The sequence below is a fragment of the Marmota marmota genome, unplaced genomic scaffold, assembly GCF_001458135.2.
Source record: "Marmota marmota marmota unplaced genomic scaffold, marMar, whole genome shotgun sequence".
NCBI classification, from domain to species: Eukaryota; Metazoa; Chordata; class Mammalia; order Rodentia; family Sciuridae; genus Marmota; species Marmota marmota.
The window spans coordinates 16,667,277-16,679,186 of record NW_026000093.1 but is presented as its reverse complement, the minus strand read 5'-3'; the positions used below and the strand labels follow the sequence as shown (position 1 = coordinate 16,679,186).

The following is an 11,910-nucleotide window of genomic DNA, read 5'->3' as shown; positions in this document are numbered from 1 at the left end:
GAAAGGGAGAGAGAAGGGAAATTGCATGGTAATGGAAGGAGACCCTCAGAGTTATACAAAAGTACATACAAGAGGAAGTGAGGGGAAAGGGAAAAATAATACAAGGGGGACAAATGAATGTCAGTAGAGGGGGCAGAGAGAGAAGAGGGGAGGGGAGGGGAGGGGAGGGGGGATAGTAGAGGATAGGAAAGGCAGCAGAACACAACAGACACTAGTATGGCAATATGTAAATCAATGGATGTGTAACTGATGTGATTCTGCAATCTGTATATGGGGTAAAAATGGGAGCTCATAACCCACTTGAATCAAAGTGTGAAATATGATATATCAAGAACTATGTAATGTTTTGAACAGCCAACAATAAAAAATTAAAAAATAAAAAAAATTAAAAAAAATAAAATAAAATCATCTTAATGTTATAAGATTATATTTTTGTTCTACTACTATTTTTTTTTTATAAGAGTGCTTGGCTTTAGCATCTTCTTGAGTACAAATACTTTGTCTTTTCCAAAAGATCTTTTAAAATTTATTTGAAGGCAACCCCTATTGCGTTTTCTCTTTCCCTGCTTAATAAATTCACTTGAATATATTTTACTGTTTTATGCTCAAAAATAAATAAATACATATTTAAAAAAAAATGATGAATAACATGTGCGCAGGGGGGTCTGCATACACAGTTACTTAACATTCCAAAGGATTTTAGAAATAATTTTTGTAATTCAAAGATTTAAAGAAAATGGGAATGGATTTTGAATTAACAGTAATAAGTTATAAGATGAAATAACTTATAAACATTTAATATTGACTTGAATAGATATTAGAGAAAAAGCAGTTATTCTGGAATAAATTTCTTTTAAGCCACAACTTTTTAAATCTAAAACTATCTCTCTTGTATCTGTTTCCTCATGTACTGATGGTTACTCTCCTTGCCCACCCTTAAAAACACCAGCCTATTTTCTTATTACCTTGGCTTCCAAATCACATGAAATAAAATACCAAATCCTCTCCCCTGCAGCCCTCTCATGCTCTCTCCAGTTCTCCTCGCTCTTCATCTTGCTTGGTTCCATTCTCCAGTTTCTATTCTTTCTGCTTGCTCTACCATCTTGTTCTACAAACTGTCCTTGAGTAATCAGATAAGTGAGGGAGGAAAAATTATTTTCCCTTTCGATTTCTTAGCTGGGACCTTTATAACAAGATTAATAAGAGAAGGATAAGTTCACTAATGTATATTTCATATGCACATGGAGATTCCCTGGAAATGAGTAATTTTCAAAGAGATAATCTAAAATTCAGACTTAAATAACATATTCAGCCAAAATCAAAGAAAGAAGGTTGTGGAGAAGGCCAAGTATGGGAAACTAATAATAGATGAAGTTTAGTCAGTAAACATTTTTGTGTAGATTCCTCAGTGCAGGAAAAGACTAAGGTCATTTCAGTAATCAATCATTGCTGTTGCTGGTAGAGATGGAAGGTGGGTCACCTTTGTAAATTTATGTCTTGCTTTTAAGCAAATAGGAATATAGCAGAAATGTTCTTTTTCCTTTGCCTTTAACTCAAAATAGTCCTTATGCCAAAGTGGCATATTTGGAGGTGACAAATTCTGGTACCTTTTACATACATTTGCATAAATACAAATATTAATGTTTATATTCTTTTTAAATTCTGAAAACAAAAGATGTGAGTCGCATCATTTGTCAACTTTCTTAAACATAGTTTGCTGAAATCATCACATAACATGCTGATTACAAAAGCATAAAGAGAAATGAAATTTGAGGTACTCAAAATTATTTCTAGTGTTATCTATGGTTCAGAATTAACCCATGTATTTTAAAACTACAGGCTTTGATATGGTAACCCCCAAACTTCAAAATATTTGTGATCTTCTGCATTTACTTATTTATGTAAACATTCTGGCATTTTTTTAAAATTGCATTGGATCTGACATGACTTGTATGGGAAACTGAGTTGACACATGTTAAGTGTTTTGTTTTATAACATTTGAAATCTAGTGCTGAACAGATAGAAATCAGATACAAACTTGAAATAAAATTTCATAGCAAACTTAAACGTTTGAACTTTAAGTACAATTTTATGCTATTGGTGTTCACAAATTTTAATATCATTATTTGGAAAGAATAGTACAGTTTATAAATAGTTATATCTCCAGTGATTGAGAGCTACACTGAGAGATTTTATGTGTTTAGCAAACGTGTACAACTAGTGCATAGATTGATTTGTGTTTTATTTGTATGGTATAAATTTGAGTCAGTCATTAAAAAGAACTATATTCTGCAATCGAAAAGGTCACTGGATATAGATGCTTAAAGAATGGAAATTGCTATGAATTTGGAGATCATGCTAATTCATCCTGAACCTAATGAAATCTATTAAGATGAAATAATGCATAGTCTTCTATGGTGATCAAGACTAACCATAAGAGATTAAATCTGATGACCAGGAAAGGGAGCAGTCAGTATGCATCTCTGAAGTTGGCCTGCAGGTAAATTGCTTTGTGTTAAACTGAATTTGCTAGCTAGAGCAATTATTTTTCTATAGTATTTTTCCCTTCGGAGACTAACTGCAAATTATACATGTAGCAAATCAACAACCCCCCCAAATGATGTAAAATGTTTTATTATCAATAAAATGCTATTACTGTGAAGGTAACTGAATAGCAAACCAACAACGAAGAGCTGAAAAAAAACGATATAAAATGTTTTATTATTGATATAATTTGAGGCATACTTATAAAGGTACATTGAATTCCTTGAAGTGAGGAAAATCTAAATGTGTATAACTTCACCCATTAACACACTCTGGCAATATTTCTAACCTCTCGTTTCACTTAACCATTTATACCAGAGTAGAGCAGGCAGGTTGTCCCACTACTCTTACTCAGAGAACTCTATACTGGTTATTTCAGGGTCACCATTTATATGTTCAAGGGCTTACTATTTCCCATCAGCTTCCCCTAGATTCAGAGAATTAAAACCTCTATTTTAGGCACCTAGGAGGGTCCTCAACTGCCAAAGAGGAAACTGTCCTCAAAAGGACTTGGGGATGCACAGATAAGCATCACTTGGGTCAGTCAGCAGACAGCCTCTGGGCCTCTCAGAGAAGGCCCCAGATGGTGCTTACTTCCCATGTGGATCCCTGGCATGAATGACAACTGAGTTTGCTCAAGGGAAATGGAAGCTGGGAACTCAACAAAAACTAACTGATCCTGTATCCACAGCTGCCCTGGTGCGCAGTGCCCTTGGCCAGGTACCACCTGCCTTTTCACCCTCTTTCTTCTTCACTTGGGAAGTTGTAGTCTTTAGTGTACTGGAAGTCAAGTGCCCGGGTCCTCATCCATTCATTTTAATCTATTGTTTACGACAAAAAAAATATTATGATCTTAGTCTTACTGGAGCTAATAATCACAGAAATACAAATTGAGTATCCTTTATCCAAATTGCTTGAGACCAGAGTACTTCAGATATAAGATTTGGCAGGGGGGATTTTGCATAACATGAGCTACCTTGGGGAGGGGACCCAAGATAAACATGAAATTTGCTTAGGTTTCATATACAGCTTACCCAAGGTAACCTGAAGGTAATCTTGTACAGTATTTTTAGTGCACCTGTACTTTGACTGCAACCCATCATAGGAGCTCAGGTGTGGAATCATCCACTTTGACAGTCATTTTGGCACTCAAAATATTTCAGATTTGGAGCACTTTGAATTTTGGATTTTCAGATTAGGGATGCTCACTCCTACATTAAAATCATCTCTAAAATATCAAAAATCCTGGGCTGTTCTTTGCACTAAGAACTCCAGAGATCTTTTGATATCTACAATTGTAGTAGTGACCTCTATGTTTTTTCATTGACTGTGGTGGTATTTTCTGGAAACAACAAAGAATGAAGGGCTTAGCTCACTTCAGGGTATGAGGAATGGTCAGAAGAAGGGAAAGGTACCAGTTACTGTGAGATAGAACCACAATCATTAAAACTACAACTGATTGGATCATTTCTAGTGTTAATTATCTGTGCCACCTTGAGCAAATTAATTTAATTCTCTAAGACTTACCTTAATAAACTGAATTAGTTTCTTACAGATGTTGTAACAAATTACCACAAACTTGGTGATGTAAAAGAACAGAAATTTCTTCTTTTATAGTTTAGAGGTTACAAGTCTAAGATGAACTTCACTGAGCTGGATTCAACATGTTGACAGAGCCATGCTGTCTCTCAATGTTTGGAGGAGAATCCATCCTGGCCTCTTCCCCCAGGAAAAGGTGGTCAATAGCATTTCTTGGTTGTTGACTGCATCACCCCAATCCCTACCTCTGTGGTCACTTTGCCCTCTCCTCTTTGTGTCCAATATCCTTCTGCTTTTTCTCTTAGAAGAATAGATGTGACTGCAGTTAGATTTTATCCAGATTATCTCCCCAATTAACAATTCTTAATTTAATCAATCTTAAAAGTCCTTTATTGCCATATAAGATAAAATTCACAGATTAACAAGATAAATATCTTTCATTTAGCCCACTGTAAATTAGTTTGATAATATTATCTACATGAATATTAAAGGATATACAGTCAACCATCCATTTCCAGGGGCTTCATATCCATGGGTGTAACCAACCAAGGATTAAAAATATAAAAATAAGGAAAAAAAATGCTTTTTTACTGAACACATTCACATTTCTTTTCACTTTTCCCTAAACAATACAGAATGAATGTCTACATAGTACTTATATTTGGTTAGTAAGTACTTATATTTGGTTAGTAGCATAAGTAATCTGGAGATGACTTGAAGTTTATGAGAGGATATGAACAGGTTTTATGCAAATATTACACAATTTTATATAAAGGTCTTGAGCATATATAAATTCTGGTAAGTGTAGATGGTCCTGAAACCAATTTCCCGTGCATACCCAAGAACAGCTGTAGTATATGAAATTTCCTTAGAACAATGTCTAGTATGCCACAAATTCCTCAGTAAAAATTAGCCTGTGATGGTGATCTCAATGACAATGCCACAAAAAAAATATAGTGGAAAGATTTTTCAAAAGCGGAATACATTTTCAATGAACATATATGGACAGTCTCATCTCTGGTTATTTGATATATGCTAACCTTACAACAGTAACCTTATTTAAAGGACTATATCTCTACCTTGAATAATTATAACTTAATGGTGCAGACATATGATAACATGACTTTGTCTTTTGTTTCTTTTCATTGGAAATTATGTCAGCAATTTCATCCATCCTGAATTCTTCCCAAGATCAAAGCCAAAGATGTGATATAATATGATTGTCCTTTTTGTGCTTTTGTGTCCTGTCCACCTAGGATACAGATCTGATGACATTCAACATCTCTGTACATCGGTCATGGTGGAGGGAACATGGACCTGGCTGTGTCCGGAGAGTGCTTCCTCCGTCGGCCCATGGCATGATGGATGATTACACCTACGTTTCTGTCACAGGCTGCGTCCTGGACTTCCAGTACCTGGAGGTCATCCACAGTGCCGTCCAAATACTCCTCTCAGTAAGTGTCACTTTTCTGTCATTATCTGAATCGATCTCTTCTCTATTGGTATTTTATATTCACCTACCTGATAGACTGTGCAGCAGAGAAGCACATAGAAAACATTAACAGAGGAAATAGCAGCAATTATGGTGCCATTAGTCGTACATAATGGCAGGTGACACCTTTTTCTTCTTGTTATCCACGTTTTATTTAGAACCAGCTTGTTGCTATGGTTTCTAACCTGAGATACATTCCGCACTATTCAATGGAATAATGTCACCATCCTCCAGAAGTGGTATGTTGCCCATTATCTCAGAATCTGCTACTAATGTGTTCTTCTATGAATGCTTTAGTTCCAGAGAAAGAACGATGGAAACATACATACTCAATGATTGTTCATCTAATAAATGTCACATTAATAATAATTAAAAATCAAATCCCTCCAGAGATGCAGAGCATTTTGTGTTGGAACTCAGTTCCATATAGAGAAACAAAGATAGGAACTGATTTGATTAGACTATAGAAGCTTTATATACCAAGATTCCTTAAAGGTAATTTCTGTCTACCAGACTGTCCCATCCTCAGTTTGACCATAGTCTAGAGAAGAACTAACTTAAAAGGCATAACATATCAAGAATGGTGTTCCTTTAAAACCTACCTGGGATTTGCCAGTTAATTTGAATCAAAATACAATATAGCCATTATCAAGCACACTTTTCACATAAACTGACCATCCCAGTTCTTCTGCCCAGTTGGATATTCAATCAGAATAGAGATGCAGCTTCAATAATAATCAAATCAGAAATATAAGTGGGATAGAAGAGTGAGCCAGGTACCTTGGACTTGTTTCTATAAAGTACTTTGAGAAACCCTTATCATCATTTACTGCATGAATTCTCTGCTGTTATGTAACAAATTGCTCCAAGATGTAATTACTTAAAACACTAACGATTTATGGTAGAGTTGTGTGGGCAGGGATCAGCAGGGTAGTTCTTCTTCTCCATTTGAAGTTGGATAGGGTCACCTGAGTGAACCTTTTAACTGGAGCTGTACCAGGACTGAAACATTCAAAGAGGCCTCACTCACCTGCCCAGAGATGGCTGTTGGTTCCCATTCCCCTCCACTTGGCCTCTCAAACTGCAGGAAACTTGATAGTTTCTCTTACAGCAAGATAATGGGGTTCTAAGAGAAACCCCAACACGCAAGCATTTATCAAGCCTATTCTCCCATTAGCTATCACAGGTCATATGACCAATGCTAGGCTCAATAAAGGAGGGATCAACAGAGAGACAAGAATACCTAGAGGATGTCTCATTGAAGATCACCAAAGTAGCAGCCTTATCTCATTTGCTTACTGCATTAATTATTTTTCTTTAACCTACATGTCTCAGGTTTTAAAATGTTGTTTTAGACCATGTTTGAATTGCAATTTTCTAGAAAAACATAAGAATCAAAGATTTTTTAGTGTTCTAGATCAAAGAGCAAATTTTACACTGAATTCAAAGAAAGGCATTGTATTTCAATGCTAATGAGTTTTCTTTCAGACATATATCAGGAAATTAGATTATTGTAGGTTTCTATTATTACACTTACATATATAAGTATAAAATACTGTCATTTGTTCATGTAGGTCCATCCATCTTTCTTTAAAGTAGCAATTACGTATGAGTATATATACATTGGAAATGTGTATTTTTTTAATTGGAAGCCAATTTTTCCTTAAAAGTTTTTAGTTTAAGGTATAAAAGACTTATATTATCATATACTAGACTCTAAAAGTTCTTATTAAATTTTTTTATATCAAAAACATTTTCTATAATCTTTCATCTGTGCACAGATTACCCTCTTTTTAAAAAAAAATGAAAGTGAATTGCTAAACCATTTTGTGAATGATGTATGGTGTCCAAATCTTTACAATGTGACAGAATGCTATGGAATCAAAAAGCCATTTTCCCATAGTAACTTCAACCCAAATGAACAGCAAGGTGAAATTATTTGATAAGAAGCTGGACTGTCACATAAAGCATGCCCTAAAGGGAAATCTAAGTAAACTGTATATGTTACACCTAAAATCACTTTTCATTTATAAATGAATTCCTTGATGTATTTTAGTGACCATTCAAAGCTGCCAGTGTTGCATATGTAGGTCTGTATATACTCTTCTGCCTTCGGGAAATAAAAGGATTAGACACTGCTTTTTATTGTGTAATACACCTGCAAGACAAAATGTTTAATACTTTATCTTTTATATTAAAATAAAATATATCCTGAATTTGCTTCACAACTATGAAATTACAGTAGTCCTCCCTTATTCCCCGGAGATATAGTCAAAGACCCGCAGTGGATATCTGAAACCGTAGATATTATTGAATCCTGAAATGTTTTTTCCTATACATACATATATATGATAAAGTTTTATTTATAAATTAGGCACAGTAAGAGATTAAAAACAATAACTAACCCTATATCTTAGCAACCTCAGCATGTAATTGTATTTTATTTTTTTGTGATTCACAAACTTTATTTTACAAAGAGGAAGTACTTTACAGTTTCTCTCTTATATCTGAATTGTCTACATCTTTACTCTTGTCATTTCAAGTCGATATTAGGTAAAATAAGGATTACTTGAACACAACCACTGCACACTGTGGGGGTTATTCTTTTAACCAAGGCACTGCTGACAAATGCAATGGCAGTGTACACAACATGGAGACACTGGGCAGAGGGATGTTTCATGATCTGAAGGGGTTAGAGCTAGACAGTGCCAGATTCCATCACACCAATACTCAGAAAAGAGCTACGTGCAATTTAAAACTTATGCTTTCCTTTTTCTGGAATTTTCTTTCCACTTAGTATTTTCAGACAGAAGTTGAAAGCTGAAAACAAAAAAGCAGATAAGAAGGGCATATTTGTATATTATTGTGTTTGATTTTATGTGGGTTTCTTATATTTACCGTTTATTTCATCTGATTCTGTTTATTATTAGAATTTTGACTTTTTTAAATCTGATGGCAAAAAAATATCCCTGTATCCTACATTCATTGCCTAATTTGTGCTGAACTCGGTACCTTATTACTATAAAATAGAGGCAATGGTCACAATGTTTAACAGCCTGTTGCCGGTGGGACAGGTAATAGCCAAGCAAGCGGATGCAGAGCTTTGAGATGGGACAGGGTACTGAAGGCTTTGCTGCACCAGGGGTTACTTCTTTAACTAGAGGGACAAAAATGTCTAGAAGAACCCAGGGGAGAAACTGTCAGAAATGGCCAGGATGATGGGGGCGGAGTAGGAAAGTTCCTTGGGGTTTCAGGGCATCAACTCTCCACCAAATGAGAGGGAATTATTTGAATGATTTATTCATGGATGCAACTCTGCTGGTGAATTGAACAATTCTGTACTTAAGACTAGAACTTAAAATTGGAAGAAAGGATAGCCCCCCCTATCTTGAGCATTGCACAGGAACAGGGTAAAGGCTTGCTGCCAATGAATAAAAAACAAACAACAAAAATTAGCAGAACTTGCAAAGGCGACCACGGATGAGTCTCTGGTAAGGGACTGTTACAGGACAGTTAGGGAGTGTCCTGGCCATTCACCCATTCCCCAGCACAGGAACCCAGCACTCCTGCCCATGCCCCTATCGCAAGCATTCCCTTCTCAGGAGTGAAAAAAGAAAAGCACAAGGTTGAGAGAAGGTTCCTGTTGATCTAACTCCACCTAATCCTATTCCAAGGCTCCCACAAATTGTCAGCAATACCAAGTTGAATATCATTGCAGAATCAGTAGGTTCTGGACAGTGTGAGGAGAAACAAAATATAATCTATGTAGAAGATGAGAAATCAAAGACTGTTTCCAGGGGTCCAGCTTTAAGATGATATTACTCTCCCTCTCTAGCTGCAGATTCCCTGCCTCATTCATCATTTCTCACCTGAAGGATGGCTATTAAATTCTTAAATATTATTCTGTGGCCCAGTTCTGCCCCACCTGTCAAGCATGTCCTTACTTCTAGGGAGATATTTGCAAAGTGCTAATTTGATCACCCACTTTCTAACCTGGAAAACATTAAAACTAATGGATCTCTCTTTGGAGTTAATTTCACTTATATGTTGTCCTGAATCTTCAGTGTCAAGGTATTCCTTCTTAGATCTGATATGTAACAAACCTCTTTCTTTAACATCTTTGGAGGTTGTCACCATGCAGGTCATAGAGCTCTGCAAATCAGTTTTCCATCATCCCTGTGTCCTTTATATTGTATCTCTCTGTCCACATCGATATCCATTCTCTCTGCCTTTCATACCAAATGTGTTCAGTCTAACAGTAAATCAAAACTCTATAAAGAAGGGTAAAACATAATGTTAGTACACCAGGGATCCTGTGAAAACTTGCCTTCGAAAGATTGTATGAATATCTGGTCCTTCACCTGTAAAATCAGTTGTACAATCACAGGAGCAGGTAACACCACTGCTAATTTAGTCACATAGGCTCACAAGCATAAAAAGGCAAATCAAAAAATGATGGCATTTAAGCTTTTGATGTAAGTTTCAATTGCTATCAATAGTATTTGTCCAAAGATGTAAATCCAGTTAAAAGTTGTCATTTAATCTCTGTACTAATACTTGCATTTATTTAAAGAAACTCTCAGTATGTGCCTTGAAATTGTTCTAAGTGCTTTACAAGGATGAACTTATTTAATCCTCAAAATGACCCACAAGGTAGATATAATTATATTCATTTTACAGACATGGAAATTGAGACTCAGACAGGTTGAGGGATTTGCCCAGGTTCACATATCCTTTAAGTACTTGAAGGTAGACCTCAAATCCAGGCAGATGAACTTCACAGTTCATGTTCTCAACCACATCCCTGAACATCACCATGACATGGGAAAGGAGAGCTTTCAATTTTCTTAAAGCCCTTTGCTGAGTACAGTGGTAAACTCTCAGAGCTATAAGGTTCTAAATCTCCTGCTAGGTTGATGGTGTTTTCTTTGGCAGCTTCAGTATTAGAAAGTAACAATAAGAGTGCATATATCTGAGATTTATAAGATGTGTAGAGTAAATAATTAAAAATGTTCAACTGGGGCTGGGGGTTGTAGCTCAGTGGTTGAGTGCTTGCCTTACATGCATGTGGCACTGGGCTCAATCCTCAGCACCACATAAAAAATAAATAAATAAAAAGTTTAAAGAAAAACAATTTTTTAAAAAAGTGGAGGGTTTCAATGTTTGTAAAATGTTAAATATACCACATTTTTTTTTTCTTTTTTTGGTGCTTGCTGGGGTTTTCTAGGTGCTGGATGAGAAAGGAGGTTACAGCCACCTCTCCTGCCTCAAATTCTTCCCAGAATTCTCACTTTACCCAGAGAATCTATTTTTATATAAAATAGATGATTTCTGCCTATGCCCATTTTGAGCAGCTTCTCAGAGCTGCATAGAAACATTAAAGATTTAGAACAGTTGCTCCCTATATGCCATCTCTAGTCTCTGTTTTCAGTTCCATCCTCAAAATATCAACAGTTGGTTTAAATTTCCACTTTCCCAAGAAACCCTTTATTAGACAATCAAAATATCCAGATGATTTTGTGGTTGTGGAGAAGAATTACCATGTCAACAGTCTTCAAAACGCTTTGGCAATACATTTTTGTTCAAGAACCAGAATATGGCTGGTCAGTAAAATAATTTGGACTTGGTCTCTATTTGACGAACTTTGATTTTCAGTCATCTTTTTCTCAGTGTGTGTCTTGGAAATGCACATACTTTTTTATAGTTTTATAGAGATATAATTCTGATGCCACACAGTTCATCCATTAAAAGTATATAATTCCGTAATTTTTATTCCATTCACAGATATGTACGGCCAACACTGTAGTAAATTTAGAATTCATTCATTACCTCACAAAGAAACCCTGCCCCACCCCTTAGTTATTATAGCCTATATCCCCAGTCTAACCCTAAGCAACTACCAATCTACATTTTTTCTCTGTAGATTAACCTGTAAGGAACATTTCATATAATTGAAAGTGCCCTGTGTCTTCTTTTGTATCGTTTTTTTTTTTTTTTCACTTAATGTAGTGCTTTCAGGGTTCACCCATGCAACATATATCAGCATTTTGTTCATTAATATAGATGAAGAATATTCTATAACACTTGCTGTTAATGCACATTCTGTTATACACATACAATATTTAACAAATTTTTCAGACTATTTAAATTTATGTAGCCCTCACCTGCCCATTGATAAAACCCACAGTGAAATTTAGACCATCTACCATACACTCCTCTATATAATATCACATATTCTTCTTCTGGAAATATCTGGGTTACAGATCAGATTCTTAGCTCTTATAAAGATGTGTGGTCTTGTATAAGCTTAAAACTAAATGTTGTCAATCGGTGTA

General features: G+C 35.6%; 1 protein-coding gene across 2 annotated transcripts in view; it reads left to right on the top strand.

Annotated features, from left to right (window-relative positions):
• Nkain3 (sodium/potassium transporting ATPase interacting 3) overlaps window positions 1–11,910 on the top strand; it is a 601,416-nt gene that overhangs the window by 456,507 nt on the left and 132,999 nt on the right. For both annotated transcript variants that reach the window (XM_048783012.1, XM_048783011.1), the window contains exon 4: window positions 5,340–5,537. In XM_048783012.1, coding sequence (XP_048638969.1) covers window positions 5,340–5,537 — 198 coding nt within the window. The remainder of the gene's footprint in view (window positions 1–5,339; window positions 5,538–11,910) is intronic.